The sequence below is a fragment of the Hyperolius riggenbachi genome, chromosome 2 (genome assembly GCF_040937935.1).
Source record: "Hyperolius riggenbachi isolate aHypRig1 chromosome 2, aHypRig1.pri, whole genome shotgun sequence".
In the NCBI taxonomy this organism is placed as follows: Eukaryota; Metazoa; Chordata; class Amphibia; order Anura; family Hyperoliidae; genus Hyperolius; species Hyperolius riggenbachi.
Window position 1 is genome coordinate 125,228,311 of NC_090647.1, and position 18,245 is coordinate 125,246,555.

Below are 18,245 nucleotides of genomic sequence, written 5' to 3' on the forward strand. Positions count from 1 at the left end.
ACAGTATGAGGCTACCAACAGGCCCAGGAGGCACTAAACCTCATGGATTACTGTAGTTAACCATGATTCACAAGAGAACATAGACATACCCTTTCTTAAAAAAATAAATAATTACCGTTATAACAATCTAGATGTCAAGTATGCCTTAAAACTGAAACCGGAGCCTTTGTGCGGCCTCTTTCGTTACAAGCTGCTGGATGTAGTGTATAAAATAAGCAGATTGAAGGACGTTTCAGAGTCCTGTCACCAGGTTAAATAAGTTGAGCTACTGACTGGGCTATGTTATATACATTTTCTGGGCAGTATTGGACTGTTAGCTGTAGTGTAGACACATTTTTGGGTAAGTGGTATTGTATAGTGCTAGCAGAGGAGACAGTGAGAGTTTTGTGTTCTCAGGGTTATCTCTTAACCTTCAATCTGTTCCCAGGCAGTTGTTTATGTATTCTTCTAATGGCAAGTTACACCACATTTGAATTCTGCAGGGAAGTGCTATACCATAAAACTATAATCAGTGTGAAACCGTCATATTTCTCTTAACGTGCATAAATTAATACCATTTCTTGTCTATTTGGTGTATGAGCTCTTTAAAGGATACATCCTAGGAATGTAAAAAAAGAGATCTACTTACCTGGGTCTTCCTCCAGTCCCTGGCAGCGGATCTGTACCTTGCCGCAGTTCCGGTGTCCCGGAATCCCCTCTGTTGGACATGCCGACCTCGCCAGGTCTAGATCTTGTGCGGCTGCAGAAGCACTGTGCCTGCGCAGAACATGCGAGGGCGATCGCAAGCAGTGCCACTGCATGCTTGCGCAGCCGCACAAGCTCTTCCTCGGACGTATCCTTTAAAGAGAAACCATGACCAAGAATTTCTTCGTCAGTAGCTGATATACCAACTTTCCCATGAGAAATCTTTTCCCTTTCTCAAACGGACCATCAGGGGGCTCTGTATGGCTAATATTGTGGTGAAACCCCTACCACAGTGTCTGTGAACCTCATTGCATTGTGGGAAATAACAACTGTTTTACTGTTTACAGCTGTTTCCAACTGCCAAAAAAGCAAGCAGCATCTCCTTCCACTGACATCACTTGCCAGCAGTAAAATTGTCACCACGTGATGTCAGAATGTAAATCAGGGAGAGGAAAGATCTTACAATGGGCAAACACTGACTAAATCATTTATACATACGTGTAAAAATGAAGCACTTTTGTATTACATTATTTTCACTGAAGTTCCTCTTTAAAGAGCTCATACACCGAATAGACAAGGAATGGTATTAATGGAACAGTGGCCTGGTCCGACCGCTATCGCAAAAAAGTAGGCAGTTAAAATCTCCTCATGGGAGATTCCCAGGGTTTTCCTTGTTCTCAACAGCATTTCTTGAACAGGCTATTAGCTGCCTACACTGCAAACAGATTTTGAATCGATTTCACTAGGAAACCGATTAACAATCTGTGGAGCTGCCGCCGCCGTTCCCTGGATACTTTACCTGATCCAGCCGGCGCAAGTCCCCCGGTCTCCGCTGTCTTTTCTCCGCTCTGGCCTCCAGGGCTCCAGCTTCACTTTACTTTCTGTTGGTGGAAGTTTAAACAGTAGAGGGCGCTCTACTGTTTAAACTTCCCCCGACAGGAAGTGAAGCCAGCCGGAGCCTAGCGTGGAGAAGGGGCGGCAGGGACACGCGCCGGCGTAACGGGTAATGTATGGCCGCTAGCGTCGGACATTCGAACGCCGCTATCGACGCACTCCCGACCCGCCGGCGATCGAGCAAAATTTTCAGCGTGGACAGATCGACGGGATCGATTTCGGACGGAAATCGGTCAGCATTTGCGCATCGATTTCACAGAAAATTCGATCACAGTGATCGAATCTGTGGTCTATCGGTGGGAAATCGGGTAAGTGTATGGGCACCTTTACTCTTACATTTTACAAAACCGTTGATGGGGGTGGGGGGAAGTTTTACTTGCTAATTTTAATCAAATTTATACAGCTTTGCAAATGTAGCAGTATACACTTGCCTAGTATTTGCATTAACTCTGAGTTATTGCCATCTCACTGACCAGCCCTATTACTGCATAGATTTACTTAGTGCCAGCATGCTTCAGCAGCATTTTACCAAGTACATGGGCAATGTCACGTTACTAGTAGGGATCACTATTTAATGTCCCTTTTTGTCGGTCAGCTCTTAACAGTTCACAGTGATTAAGATGTGGAGTATCTTACCCAGGAAGTAGTTACGGGGAATTCTTTACTTATTGTTCACTTCCAAATCTCACTATGTTCTTCTCGGAAAATCTTGGCTTTCATGAAATATGGTGTAACGGGTGAATTTCTTTACAGAATTTTTTCAACCTCTTTACTTTTTGGCAATTTCACAGAGCAATACATATTCCTAGGTCTATCTTCCTGCAGGATATTGTCATTCTATGGAGAACGAGTCACTGAATATAGGAGGAGACTGATGCAGCACTTTTGTGATCAGTCTGTATAATCCGGCTTTAGCGGAGGTTACTGTGTGCCAAATCTGTCTGTAAAAGTAAGCTTAGGTGAGATGTCCATGGCTGGAATGATGATTGTGCAGTGCTTTGAGGTGCATCCTTTCTTTTATGACTCGGTCCTCAGGCTATGGCATAGACCCCCCCCCTTCTTGCCCTCTAAGGGGGCCCATACACTTATACTATTTCCCGCCGATATACAGCAGATTTGATCACTGTGATCAAACCTGCTGTGAAATCGTTGCGCAAACGCTGACCGAGCGATCGATTTCCGTCCGAAATCGAACATAATCGTCGATCTGTCTGCGCGGAAGATTTCGCTCGATCGCCGGTGGGTCAGTAGTGCGTCTATAGCGGCATTCGAATGTCCGACGACCAACGTTAGCGACAATACATTACCTGATCCGGCCGGCGCGTATCCCCCCTTTGCCCCCGCTGCTCATTCTCCGCTGGGCTCTGGCAGGCTTCACTTCTTCTTGTCCCGACAGGAAGTTTACACAGTAGAGCGCCCCCTACTGTTTAAACTTTCCCGGACAGGAAGTAAAGTGAAGCTGGAGCCCAGAGTGGAGAAGACAGCGGAGACCGGGGGACTTGTGCCGGCCGGATCAGGTAATGTATGCAGGGGAGGCAGCGGCAGCTTCACAGATGGTGTATCGATTTCATGCTGAAATCGATTCACAATCTGTTTGCAGTAAAGGCAGCCATACGATCCCTCTCTGATCAGAGAAGGATCTATCCGTTGGTCGATCTGATGGCAAATCGACCAGTGTATGGCCACCTTTAATTTTTTCTAACGCTATCCAGTCATAAGTGACTGTGAGGATCATCCACATTGGAATGGTGTATTAATTGAAAAGACAGGAGCTTAGAAATTTCATCTTGGATCAAGAAAAGCTTATACTAGGAGCCATGGAAAAAAGGTGGTTGCATTCAGATAATAGTCGTCTTTAAGCCGGGTCTACACGGCACGGTGTGTCTTTTCAATCGAGCCGCTGATGCAGCTCGATTGATAAGATCCGACAAGTCCGATCTTGCCGTGGCCGATTCCCCGCGAGCGAACAATAGCGGGGAATCGAGCGGAAGATAAGCGGCACCGACGGGGACGAGGGGGGATCGAATCCAACGCACGTGCGGACGTGGCGGGTACGCGCGGGGATGCGGCAGAGTCGATCCGGCAGCTAATCGAGCCGCCGGATCGCTCTGTGTAGGCTACTTGCTGCTACTTTTTGTGCAGCCTGTCTATATAGTAATGATTGCCTCTGCTGATTGTTTTGATTGTTTTACAGGTGATGTGGTTGGGTTAACAAAGGGACTCCTAAAAGGACCATTTAGTGCACAATCAAAGATCACCTTCAGTGAGACTGCATATGAATAAAGGATGTCCTACTTGAGCATTGGTTTTCAGAAGTCACATCTAGTGTGTTGTTTGATAGACACAAGACACAGAACATTTTATATCGCGCTATTCTCTTGGTGGACTCAAATCACCAGAGCTGCAGCCACTAGAGTGCGCTGAATAGGTGCTGGCTTACCAAACAGGAAGAGCCGAGATTCAAACCCTGATCTCCTGTGTCAGAGCCCTTAACCAGTACATATCCAGCCACTGAGGTGGTAGAGATGCTGGTACATATAAATAAATCGCACAGAATTATAGGATTGTCTCTGTGCACCCATCACTAACCTTAAACACCAATCTTCCCCTAATGCCCAATACTAGCCTTTGTTCTTCTCTAAGTGGGACCCAATACTTTAACATGTGGTCTAGCCTTTACCCATTTACCCAACAAGCCTAACCATTTACCCAACAAGCCTAACCTTGACCTCAGTATTCACCAAACCCAAGCCTTAACTTGAAAAGGGTCCTAACTCTACAGGGCATTTAAACCCATAAGGTGTGCATTGTGTTACGGTGTAAGGCAACACACAATCTTTCCCAATGCAGCACGGCTACTATGCAGTCATGAATATGCATGTGTGCTAACTGCAAAAGTGTATTGTGACTGCACCAGAGCAAGCATGAAAGGACAAGTGTAAAACAATGTGTCCATACACTGCGCTGCACGCATTTGCGCATATATTGTGAATGGATTCTAACTTTAAGTTCAATTAAAGTCAGGGAAGCCAAGTGCGTGGCAAAGCCAGATTATGAGTAATGCTTGGATGTTATTGTGAAAATGCTATATTTCACAAAACTTTGTCTTTATTTCTTTAAATGTGTTGCTTACATGGTATATTTTATATCTGTGATATGCCTTTTCTTTACAGTGTATTATGGAAGAGGTCTCCAAGAAGAGCAACACGGAGACTGTGCACACCATCACTTTCCCAGCTTCCTTCCAAACCGCCCAACTTGCCCAACAGGTATCCGTTACTGATTTATTTTGTTGGTTTTTGAGTTGTTAAGTATATTCTTTCTGTGTGTGTGTATTTATTTAACCAGCTGGGCGGTATGGACGAGCTCAGCTCGTCCAGTACCGCCGGAGGCTGCCGCTCAGGCCCTGCTGGGCCGATTGTAATGAGCGCAAAAGGAGCACTTTGCCAGCCGCGTGTGCTACCCGATCGCCGCCGCAGCGCTGATGCGCCGCGTGCAGCGGCGAAAGAGGGTCCGCCCGAGCCCAGCGCAGCCGGACCAAACAGTTCCGGCCAGCGCTAAGGGCTGGATCGGAGGCGGCTGACGTCAGGACGTCTGCTGACGTCCATGACGTCACTCCGCTCGTCGCCATGGCGACGAGGAAAGCATAACAAGAAGGGCTGCTCATCGCGGCCTTTCTTGTTACTTCTGATCGCCGGAGGCGATCAGAAGCACGCATTCGGAGCGCCCTCTAGTGGGCTTTCATGCAGCCAACTTTCAGTTGGCTGCATGCAATAGTTTTTTTTTTTTTATTAAAAAAAAAAACGTCTGGTCGCCAGCCTGGTGATCTTAATAGAACTCCAGGCTGGTTAATAAATCATTTAGTAGGAATTTCAATTTATCACGTGAATAATATTTTATATCCTACTGTTAAGTTGTGGTAGCTACTGATGGCCATACGGGTTTCAGCTCGTTCAATGTCACTTTAAGTTCACTAAACCATTTATTATTATTTTTAGTATTTATATAGCGCTGACATTGCGCAGCGCTGTACAGAGAATATAGTCTTGTCACTAACTGTCCCTCAGAGGAGCTCCCCTTCTAATCCCTACCATAGTCTTAAATCTATGTATGTATTGTGTAGTGTATTTATTGTAGTCTAGGGCCAATTTAGGGGAAAGCCAATTAACGTATCTGTATGTTTCTGGGATGTGAGAGGAAACCGGAGTGCCTGGAGGAAACCTGCGCAGACATGGGGAGAACATACAAACTCCTTGCAGATGTTGACCTGGCTGGGATTGGAATCGGGGGGGCCCAGAGCTGCAAGGCGAGAGCGCTAACCACTACACCACCGTGCTGCCCAAAGCATTGACATCTATGCAAACACAAGCTGATAAATCCAGAATGATCGCAGTAATTTTCAATCAGATGCTATCATTTTAATGAATAGGAAATGCAGGAAATTTTAAAAATATCCATTTCAATTAGATCTAAAACATCCAGATGTTCTTTTTAGATTATTTTGCTACTCTCTAGTGGAAATAACTAGAGAGAGGCCCCATCCATGGATAAAATATGTTACAAAACGATAAGTATGGGCTTAACTTCAATAATTCACTGAATGACAGATTCAGACTTTTCATTCAGTATGGCACAATAAACGACAGCACGTTTCACGGCCTATAGCCGCTTCTTCAGACCAATAAAAAAGTGTTGAAGACGCAGTGTTGGGGAGCTCTGAGCGCCTCTGTCAATGGATGTTTTGTGTACCAGAAGCTTCTATTCCAAGCTTCTATTGTTGCATCAGCACTTCACTCTTATGCCAGATCTACAGAATATTGTATTTTCTTTAAAGAAAATCTATATCAATAAAAAATGCCCCTAGGGCGTACGCACCTCAGGAGAGGGGAGCCTCTGGATCCTATCGAGGCTCCCCCTGTCCTCTGTACCATTGTGGTCTTGCTGCAGATCCACGAACAGTGGCCATGTAAATATTTACCTTCCCGGCTCCAACGCAGGCGTAGTAGGGGCTCTCTGCTCCGAAATAGGTGGAAATAGCCGATCCCGGCAGGGTCTGCTCTACTGCGCAGACGCAAGTCACCTGCGCAGTAGAGCGGACTCGACAGGGATCGGCTGTTTCCGAGCCGAGAGTCTCTACAGTGTCCCCACTGGAGCTGGGGAAGGTAAATATTGCACAGCCTGACAAATTGTCGGCTGTGCCTTCCGAAGGGCAGAGAGAGACCACCGTGGGACGGAGGAGGAAGGGGGAAGCTGCGATGGGGTCCAGAGGCTTCTCCCTTTTGAGGAAAGTACCCCCAAGGGGCACTTTGTTTTAATACAGAGTCTCTTTAAGTCAGCTTTTTGATTATTTAATAACTGATTTCCAAATTGATGTCCTGTTCCAGATGTCACTAAGAGGCACAACTCCCGTGACTGTTGTTCTTCCCGGGGATCAACACGTTCAAGTACAAGGTGTTATTCAGACGCCGCAGCAATCTGTCATTCATTCTCCTCAGGTGGCTGCATCAACGGTAATTAGAACTTGGAGTGTAACGCAAACTTCATGCTTTTTGTAGAAGGCTGTCAGTAGTCTGGTTTAGTTCGCAACACCTTCAAGGAAGTCCACATAATTGTTTATAGGAGATAAGGAGACTAATGGCTTTTTGCTCCTACTTGAGTGATGGTATTTTGAGGATACCAAATATTTTAGGCTTGATTCACACTTGTCTGTCGGTTTTCTGCTTGCGTTTTTCTGTATGAGTTTTCTGACTGATGAGTGCTCCATTGCTGTCAGTTGTTTTTCTGCTTTTGTTCTGCAAAAAAAAAGCATTCAAGTGTGAACTAGCCCATTAATTAACGTTGGTTCTCGGTTTTCCTGTGCAGAAAATTAACAAAGATACAGACGTGTCTGGCAGGCAGGCAGAGTGCATAGATTTTTCATTTTGAAATCTTTTGAAAATTCTGTGTGCAGTGTGTGGAGGAATCCGGTAATGATCTGAGAAGCATCTATCTGTTGACCGCACTGACCAGTGTATGGCAAAGTCTAAGAGCCGATTCATGTGGTCTTCTGCAGGTGGTGCATGCTGCCAATGCTAATTACTTTTCTGCTGCCAAAAACAAGTAATCGGCATCAGTTCCTGTCATCCCATTGGTGCATTTTGAGCCTCATGGGGGGAGGGAGGGCAGGGAACCGCTGAGGGCAACTGCTGTGCAATGCTACATGCAGCGTCTGAGAAATTTTGATTGACCACGACGTTTGAGCAATCGCCAGCGAACAACGGTAAATGCATTGAGATGAACACTCCCATTCATCTCAATGCGGGCGTCAAGTCGATCTCGGTGCTAATCCAACCAAGTTGCGTGTGTGAACCAAGCCTGAATATCCTTTCATGATTCCTATATTGTTTTCAGTATGCATAATATTTAGATGTATGCTCAATGCTCCAGACTCTTAAGGGCCATCACTTTCTCTGAACACCCATGAGAGGTGGGTGGTTGTTACTGGGAGAACAGGTCAGCAGACATCTTCCCAGCTGTGACAAAAACAGCGATTTCTGGGAGTTTTCTAGGCCTGCTGATGGCAGGTGACACCGTCTTCACTAGTGTACACTGCAAAGGATACTGGACCAATAACCCTATTTGCTGCAAGATTATTGTGGCTTATTTGTGGCTTTGTGACCAGCTCTAGTCAGAAACAGGTAGGTAGGTTTAAGACATCAGGCCGGGGTCATCTACATGAGCACAAGATCATAAACTGTGGCTTTCCGGATTGTGCCTGCCAGACCACGTTGCAGGGGTGGGGGAGGAGGGAGTTGTGTGATCATGTAACCCCTTAAAAATGACCTTGTCAATAAGGTATCTGCTGAACTGCACATGTGTATTGTATGGCATGAAATCCATAGCCAATAAGACTTCTTTTTTGTGTTTTTGCTCAAGGCCTCTTCTATATCAGAAAGTGATGACTCGCTGGATTCGTCTGACAGCATTGATACCCCCAGGAAGGCCCGTATTTTAGCCCGTCAACTATCATATACGTAAGTGAGGCCACATACCTGGTCTTCTATTTGTTTTGTTATATTTAGATAATGAATATTTATCCTAAATTTAAGATGGGATCTTATAGGACCCCGAGCTTCCAGGATTACTATACAGAGCAATATGCACATGCTTCCATTTGCTGATGTCGGGGGCACACTTCAGGTCAAATTGACCACTGCTGTTAGCATACTCCTGCGGCAGGAGAATGTTGCATTAAAGTTTTTAGCAGACGTTGCACAGCGAACCCTACAGCCAGATCTGTAGCATCAGGAATTGTGCATAACCCTGGATAGAGCTTGATGTGTGCATTTTGATATTCTTCTGTAGTAATGCCACCAAAGAAGGCACCAGCAAACCTCAGTATCCTATTTCCTTTTTTAGCTATTTTGACATGGAAATTGAAATATTTATTTTTTCAAGTGGAACTGGGGTTGTACCCAGAATTTTTTGGTAGGTGATGGTACAGTAAATAACTTAAGGTAGAAAATACAGAGTAGGCATGTACACTACATGGGGAAATAGTGGAGAAAGGACGAGAGGGGTCATCTGAGTGCTATGAGCGGAGCTGCCACATTCTGTGTTCAACTGCTCTCTAGTGAATTCAGATGCCCTCAGTATGTCCTTGGAAAATGGAGGTGGCGCAAGAGAGTAGGAGTGGTAATAAAACAAGAGTCCAAAAGTTCCGTCAGTGTCCTGGCAGGCTTTTGCTTCTTTAACTGTCCTGGCTGTAAATATCCCTGTGGCCACGCTTACAGATTTAGCTCCAGCTTATGGCCTAGTCCAGTGCAGTCTGTTGCAATCCGAGACGGACACCTGAGGGTGGCTGGCGTCAAGGGCATCCACACACCCAAATTTGAGGCTGCAGGCAAATGGTGAGGGGACCCAGCTGGTGGAGACGCTACTATGAGTGGACCAGGTCTGCAGTGCAGTCAGGCTGGCGGGTTGGCATGATGATGGGAGAGCTGTTCGTACTGCTGTAGTGATGGCCATGGTAATGTGCTGGGACTGGCAGTGTAAAGTGCTCTGGCAGCAAGCAGCACAGGGGTAGCAGCAGTGGTCGGAGTCAAATTGGTGAAGCAGCTGTAGCCCACATGGTGAGCGCCTCCCTGCCAAGGCCTAGGAAGCGTGAGGAGAAGAGGCCAGATGCAGTGGGTTTAGATGTCTGGGCGGTTGGAGAGATGTGTTCCCTGGGTCCTAGTTCTACTCATCGTGCAATTTGAATGAGATAGCCAGAAGGGGATCCAGGGGGAGAAAAGAGTTACCAGTCAGAGCCCTGTGGCCACCTTTCCGGCATCATCTTGTCAGGAAGTATTCCCTACTAGCAGGGCACTAAGTATTAGCAATTATCCAGCTGTGTGATGTTTTTATGCTACTACACTCCAATTATGAACTATGGTGGAGCTTCCTCATATCCTTTCCAGGTATTCTGTGATCCAGCCACATCCATTGCATGCTGGATGCTTGGAAACCAGTCTAAACCTTTTTTGCTGTTAGTTTTCTGCTGTGACTAATGACCAGCATGTGCCTCGTTATGAAAGATGGATTTTGCCAAGTACCAACAGAGTTCAGAACAATCTGGGACTTCACGTGGGATTTAATGTGCAGTAGCTTTTCTTTTATTCAGAGCTCACAATTATGACACTGAAATGTTGCGCATGTTTGTTCACTGTGGTATGTGAATACAAAAAGCCACAGCGCATTAAACCCAGGTGGAGTTCTTGATCTGTCTGATCTTTGCTGGACATTCATACATCTATCGTACACACGCACTACTAAAGACAACGACTGGACCGTCAGACCCTCCCGCTGGGCGGTCGTTCTCCCGACAGTAGTGCGTGTGTACAGTCTGTCTGCAGACTGATAAGGCTGTTTCTGAACGATCCGCTCAGCAGGAGGGTCTGATGGATCCGTTCTCTTTAGTAGTGTGTGTGTACGCACCTTATGTTTTGTTGTTTGACAAGTACCACTAATGGTATATCGGGTACCCCTCAATATATGTATGTATGTATTTTTTTGTTAGTAGTGCTAATAGTGCATACATTTGGAACCTTCCTTCATGGTTTTAATTGACTGAATACTTAGGCTCATTTATACATGATTTATCATTATTCTAATCCCCAAACTCGCTGAGTCACGCACCCCCTGGTGTACACATAAATCTACCCCCCCCCCCCCCTCCCCTCCCCTCCAGCCAAACATGATTCCTTTTATCTAAGCCTCACTAATTGCAAATGAGCTGATCATGACAAATTGTATTGTGCAGCAGCACACACATTGTGGGATAATGCGCATTGCTGTGCTAACACGCAGCATAACTTGTGCTCCACTGGCATTGGTACTGGTAAAATGACTGGTCTTTTGGGCATCGGGCCCTATGATATAGCTGTATGTTTGTGGCCTCACATTGCTGCACTGCTTGCAGAAGATAGTAGTAAAAATGTTTCTGTACCGTGTTAGCCAAACAATATATGTAGGTAGAAAAAAAAACAGTCTTGTAAAAGTAATACCTTTTTAATGGCTTGCAGAAGAGACACTGAGAGTTACCGTACCCTGTATGTGTGCTCCGGGCTGTCTCTTAACCTTCAGTCTATTCCCAGCAGTTGTTTATGTATTCTCCTGATGGCAAGTTACACCAAATGTTTAAATTCTACAGGAAAGTGCTAAACCATAAAATTAAGAGTGTAATCATAAAGTGAAAAGGTTTTGCTTATGTTTTTCCTAAGACACGCTGAAATGAATACCATAAAAAAGTCTATCTGGTATATAATATCTTCACTATTTGGTATAGAAGATCTTAACTATTCTATTTTTGTACAGAGAAGTAAAAAGGTTTAACCGTGTTTCATACAATTTGTGTACAGATCTATGGGTCATGTTTTCCAAAGCATAGAGCTGCTAGCAAAGTGGGAATTTCTGCCTCTGCACAGAGCCGACATGCGACCATGGCAACCTCTTTGCTTTTCTCAGTCCTTGCAGCCTGCAGAAGAGGTGGGCAAGGTCAGCTTTGTGTTCACAGTTAAAGACCACCTAGGGTGAAATAGATACAGTAATGCATTTAATGTAAACCTCTTTGTAAGTTATGCCCCCAACATCAGCAAAACAGCTGTGGCAGTTTTTGCCTAAAGTGTTTCCGAAGTTTTGTGTCCACCGCTACCTGCGTTGCGTCGGCCCTCCCCCCAGCTTGGCAGTCGCCTATTAGGTTGCAGCTGCTGTGCTGGGTGCAGACCAAGGAAACACAGTGGGGGTGGACACAGCTTCTGAATCGCTTCTGGCAAAAATGGCCATGGGAATTTTGCAAATGGGGTGGAGTTTCACAATAATATCGATTACAGGTGAGCAAGACTTATTTCCCCTGGCACCCACCGATGCTAGCATAACTTACAAAGAGCATTACATTTATTCTATTTTTCGACCTAGGTTGTCTTTAAATACTGGCTGGTCCCTCCTCCCAGCTCCTCCCTGGCTGTCTTCTGCAGGTGATGATGGGATAGAGCCCTTCATCAGGCGAAACATGTAGTGTATATTGTGACTCAATACAGCTTGTTGCTGCACAGCTTCTGAGTGCCGTGTCCTTCTTTATACTTTGTCCTGTACTTGCAGAGGTGGTGTGCCTGCAGGGCACGGGTCACCGGCTGGTTTTAGTGCTGGTTTTTCCCAAGATGTGAAGTTTTCCTGTTTATTGATGGGATAGAGGGAGGACTGCAGACAGCTCAAAGACTGAATTTGGTCTTTATGGATGTGCTGGTTGTCTATAGGAACCAGTCCTATTCCTTACTTCATTTTCAAACCAGCACTTTAAAAATGACAGAAGCTGGTAATTTGCCATAGTCCTACTAAATAAAGTTTTAAATACAGAAGAAAAAAAAGCAGGACTTCTAAAAAAAAACAAATGGTTCAGGGGAAATATAACATCCGTTCTCCTATTCATTGATGAATAAACTCCAAGGGCTACACTTACAAAGGATAGAGCTTTCAAATACAAAAAAAAAACTTACAAACCACGAAAACTGAAACCGGGTCTTATTACTTATTTCTGCACATGTATTTTACTTCTGCTTCACAGGTTAGGCTTCATTCAGATAACAGGTAAAATTTGCTGAAGTGACGGTTCTCAGGACTTTGGCCTCGATTCATAAAAATGTGTTCGGTGAAGTAAATCAGTGCGGGGGAAACTCCGCGCTCGGTATTTCTGACTTCTGGGTGGGCATTCATAAAATGTTGCCAGTTGCGATAGCAGAGCGGCGATTTCCCGCTGTAGGCTGTCGGTAGGCATACAGAAGCTGGCTGAGTTCCTCAGTGCGCTGCTCTCTCTGCTGCTACTTGGGAGGTCTGTCCCATTCACTGCAATGTATTCCGCACGCTTCTCGCCACATCAGAGGTAGCGGTAATCCCCGTCTGCATACCGCTTCCTCTAAGCTTTATGAATGGACATTTTTGTTACTTTTGTTAAGATAATCACTGCACAAGGTGGTGATTTATGGCTCTTCTCAGGAATGTCGGCTTTTCATGCGGAAAAAGCCTTTGTAAATACAGATTTTGCTATGTGGTCGGAAAAGTGAGCTGTTTAGAGCATTTCCGCATGCGGGAATGCTTTATGAATCAAGGCCATTGTGTTGCTGATGGGAGGTCTTGGTTTGGATTAGCATTCTTTGGGGGGGGAGGGTGTTGGATGGGGAAGGGGGATACCAAAGTAATAACGGGGCAAGTTCTCCCAGTCTGCACCATTGCGTTGTCTCTCTGCAGCCCTCTGAGATCAGGGATGGTCAATGAGATGCAAATCATTTTGAGTTTTATGCACATTGCGTATGCAAATTTATGCAGCTTGAAAGTGGACCAATCAAATTTACCTCAGCAGGATTTGATTGTTTAATGTTTAAAGGGATCCTAAACTGAGAGGGATATGGAGGTTTCCTTTTAAACAATACCAGTTGCTTGTCAGTCCTGCTGATCTCTTTGGCTGCAGTAATGGCTGAATCGCACACCTGAAACAAGCATGCAGCTAATCCAGTCTGACTTCAGTCAGACCACCTGATCTGCATGCTTGTTGAGGGGCTGTGGCTAAAAGTATTAGAGACACAGGATCAGCAGCTGGTATTATTTTAAAAGGGAAATCAATATCCTTCTCAGTGTAGGTTCCCTTTTAAGCTGCATACATTTGCAACTCAAAACTATTTGCATCTCAGTGACCATCTCCATCTGAGATCATTACCTGCTCTCAACCAATAAGTCTGTAGGAGCCTTCCAATTGTTGAACATTTACTTAGTGAACAGAAACTCTAGTTGGTTTCAATTTTCTCTGGATTTGTGAATTATTTTCTTTCTTTTTTCTTAGGCAAATTCTGAAAGATCTTTCTTCTGGAGACCCCGAAGACAGAAAACGTGAAGAGGGATCAGGAGCCTCTGTTGTTACACCCATGTCTACTGCTGCCACCACTATATATCAGACCAGTAGTGGTCAATATGGTGAGCTTATAGCTGCTAGAAATTCCCATCCATACACTGTACTTGCTGTATGCTGACAATTTGTAGATGTGAAACAATAGAAGTATAAAACAAACCTTTGCCTGTAGCTTCATGTTTCTTACACCCAATGGCAACATTGCTTTCAGATGTTCTAGAAGTTCCGAAGGCAGAATCTGTCACCATCCTGCTGCTCAGGGCTATTCTACCCAGGCGGCATTAAGCAGATGACTTTATTGGCCTTGATGTACCAGGCATTTCCAGGGATCCTCCAAGACACACAATCAGGCTTTAGTTTTTTTTTAGTATTGTTTACTATTGGGTGGTAAAAGACTGCAGCTCTTGCGTGGGTCATATTGGAACTTAGTAAGCGTGCTGAAAAGTTAGCAGTTATGATGTTGTATGACAGGAAAAGGATCCGCAAGCCAGGCCGGATGATTGAAAAAGGCTGAAAAAATCATTGAAAAAGCTATGATTAAGGGCAGTTTGTAAGCCAGATATGCGTTAGCTGATCCTGTGATTTTATTGCACTGTAATGTGGAAATTTTTTTTTTTTTTTCAATAAAATTTTCAGCCTTTTTCAATAATCCGGCCTGGCTTGCAGATCCTTTTCCTGTTGTGCATTGAGACTGGCTTGGCTTACCAGATCCTGCACCGACTGAAGTGGTTGGTGGGGGGTAGAGCGTACATGAACCTTCTACCTATGTTGTTGTAGGCTTGTGCAGGCACCAGCAGTAAGATTTACCACTTTGTTTTGTATATAATAAACCCAAGCTGCCTGGTAACTTAAAAAGAAAACCAAAAACTTGCTTTTGGATGCAGCAGCAACTCCACTTACCTCTCAGCAGACTATGAATCCAGTTAGGGTTTGCTGGATCACTGGGAGTTCTCTTGGATTGCTGGTGTTGTAGAATGATGTCTGCAGTTCCTAATTGTTGGCCCCTTTTTTTTTTTTTTTTAATCTTCACTATCTTCACTATCTTCAATTCTGTTCCTCAACTATTGGTGCTCTGGGTCTTTATCTTATCTAAAATTAAGGTGGCTATACACCTGATGATAATGGGCAGAATCGACAAAGGGACAAATTTATCTTTAATCGAATCTGTTTCAAAATAAATTTGTCTCTTGTCGATTCTGCCCATATACTACAGGCCGATTCCCATCTGATTTCAGCATGAAATCTTCAGGGAATCTGCTGAGCCCGCCACGTCCGCAGAGCCGCTGCCCAGAATGTATAAATGTGAAACACAAACCCCCATCCCCCTCAACCACCACCCCCCCCCCCCGCCCCCCTGTGCGTTTTTATACGTTACCTGTCCTGTTGCAGCCTCTGCGCGGTGTTCCGTAACCTCCGGGCAGCTATCCATAAACTCTACTGGCGCCTAACGTTGGCGCATAGCTGCAGGGTGTACTCCCTTTTGTGAGATGCTGTCTGTGTGGGGGTTCAGGGGGTTCTCCCTTTTGTGAGATACTGTCTGTGTGAGGGGTCAGGGTGTACTCCCTTTTGTGAGATGCTGTCTGTGTAAGGGGTCAGGGTGTGTTCCCTTTTATGAGATGCTGTCTGTGTGAGGGGTCAGGGTGTGTACCCCTTTATGAGATACTGTCTATGTGAGGGGTCAGGGTGTACTCCCTTTTGTGAGATGTTTTCTGTGTGAGGGGTCAGGGTGTGTTGCCTTTTGTGAGATGCTGTCTGTTAGGGGTCAGGGTGTGTTCCCTTTTGTGAGATGCTGTCTGTGTTAGGGGTCAGGGTGTGTTCCCTTTTGTGAGATGCTGTCTGTGTTAGGGGTCAGGGTGTGTTCCCTTTTGTGAGATGCTGTCTGTGTGAGGGGTCAGGGTGTACTCCCTTTTGTGAGATGCTGTCTGTGTGAGGGGTCAGGGTGTGTTCCCTTTTGTGAGATGCTGTCTGTGTTAGGGGTCAGGGTGTGTTCCCTTTTGTGAGATGCTGTCTGTGAGCGGTCAGGGTGTGTCCCTCTTTGTGAGATGCTGTCTGTGTGAGGGGGCAGGGTGTGTACCCCTTTATGAGATACTGTCTGTGAGGGGTCAGGGTGTACTCCCTTTTGTGAGATGTTTTCTGTGTGAGGGGTCAGGGTGTTGCCTTTTGTGAGATGCTGTCTGTGTGAGGGGTCAGGGTGTGTTCCCCTTTGTGAGATGCTGTCTGTGTTAGGGGTCAGGATGTGTCCCCCTTTGTGAGATGCTGTCTGTGTGAGGGGTCAGGGTGTGTTCCCCTTTGTGAGATGCTGTCTGTGTGAAGGGTCAGGGTGCACTCCCTTTTGTGAGAGACTGTAAATGACCGCAAAACAATGGTGCAATAGAAATTAGCAATATTTTCCTGTACTAAATGGCTTGATGATATAGGTTTCATTTATTTTTGTGTGTTGTTCCTTCTAGTTACCATTGCTCCCAATGGAACTCTCCAGCTCGCAACAGCCTCAGCAGAAGGCATCCAGGGCTTACAGACGCTGGCCATGGCCAATGCTGGAAGCAATCAGACTGGTACAACTATAGTACAGTATGCTCAGACAGCAGATGGTCAGCAAATTCTTGTTCCTGGTAACCAAGTGGTTGTACAGAGTAAGTAATCAGTTGTGTCCGCGACACAGAAAAACGTGATGATTTGCATTTCCCTTCCAGTAATGCTCTTTCTCTGTACTTTTTAGCTGCTTCAGGAGACATGCAGACTTACCAGATCAGGACCACATCAACCACCACCTCCCTACCACAAACTGTGGTAATGACCTCCCCTGTCTCACTGTCTGGTCAGACTCATAAGTCAGACGACCCACAGCTAAAGCGAGAAATAAGATTAATGAAAAACAGGTAAGACGGTGGATCCCTTATCGATCTTTTCCCTTTTGGTAAAACGCATGTATTTCCTTTGGGTGTGGGGAGGGGCATATGGGCCACAGAGTCATGTTCCCTGTTCTATGCCATGCCTCTGTGACAACACACACACACCAGGAACGCCCACTCCCTCCTCTTAATGGCTCTTTGCTGCCTATTCCATGCTTTTCTAAGCTCTGTGCAGCGCCGTGAACCCTGAAATGTAAGTAAGCCATTACAGGTTTCAGGGGGGTTAGAGAGCAACGGTGATGGGATGCTACCTGATCCAGCTTGCTCCCCGGACCAGGTTATATGTTTTTCACTACAAAATAACGCCGGCTTGGGTTATCTTTAAAGTAAGCTGAGCACCTGAATGCACCTAGACGAAAAAAAAGACCATTCAAACCAAACCTAGCGCTAAGAGTTGGGGGGAGGGGGGTTGTTGCAATGAGCATTTCCTTACTTTTGGAGGGGCTGCTCCCCTAGCCCCCCTCCCCATTGCTTCCCCCCCTGTGCAGCAGATGAAGCAGCTTGCATTGGCTGCGGTGAGGTCGCACATCCCGGCCATTGCAATGCATGCTGAGAGGTAGTAGTAGTAGCAGCAGCAGCAGCCTCACATTGAATGATTACATGATTATTATTTTTATTTTGGATTTATATAATTCCATCATCTTCTGTGGCCTTGTACGGAAGATGCCCAAATATTTTGTTGAATCATGGTGTTCAGATCTCTTGGGTTGGTTCACACTACCATCACTTTTTTTTAAATAGACTCCGTAACAAAAATTGCATCCTGTTTTTTGTCATCCTACAAGTTCCAAAACCTATTCTAATGTGTTCTGGCTTACTGCAGCACTTTATACTATCACTGTCTCTGTAATAAATCAATGTATCTTTCCCCTGTCAGACTTGTCAGCCTGTGTCTGGAAGGCTGCCAAGTTTTTCAGTGTTGTGGTTCTGCTATGAACTCCCCCTTTCAGGCCCCTCTATGCACACTGCCTGTGTATTATTTAGATTAGAGCAGCTTCTCTCTTCTCTCTTATCTTTTACAAGCTGGATAAATCGTCCTCTGAGCTGGCTGGGCTTTCACATACTGAAGAATTACAGACAAGGGCAAAGCTGTTTGCAGCCTGAAACTTCAGTGCATGAGAGATGCAGGGGGAAAGAAACACCCAAATGCTCTCTTGAGATTCAAAAGGAAGGCTGTATACAGCCTGCTTGTGTATGGATGTATTTTCTATGTGTGGACATACTGTACATCAACCTACTTCCTGTTTTGGTGGCCATTTTGTTTGTTTATAAACAAACTTTTTAAAACTGTTTTTAACCACTTTTAATGCGGCGAGAAGCGGCGAAATTGTGTCAGAGGG

The 18,245-nt window shown here is 45.4% G+C and overlaps 1 protein-coding gene across 4 annotated transcripts in view; it reads left to right on the top strand.

Annotated features, from left to right (window-relative positions):
• The window catches only part of ATF1 (activating transcription factor 1), a 355,624-nt gene that overhangs the window by 326,511 nt on the left and 10,868 nt on the right, over positions 1-18,245 (top strand). For 2 of the 4 annotated variants that reach the window (XM_068267350.1, XM_068267349.1), the window contains exons 2-7: positions 4,752-4,847; positions 6,963-7,088; positions 8,494-8,591; positions 13,928-14,058; positions 16,444-16,626; positions 16,713-16,872. In XM_068267350.1, the coding sequence (XP_068123451.1) occupies positions 4,758-4,847; positions 6,963-7,088; positions 8,494-8,591; positions 13,928-14,058; positions 16,444-16,626; positions 16,713-16,872 (788 nt within the window). In that variant the 5' untranslated portion in view covers positions 4,752-4,757. The remainder of the gene's footprint in view (positions 1-4,751; positions 4,848-6,962; positions 7,089-8,493; positions 8,592-13,927; positions 14,059-16,443; positions 16,627-16,712; positions 16,873-18,245) is intronic. The other 2 variants (XM_068267352.1, XM_068267353.1) reach the window with 2 other exon arrangements.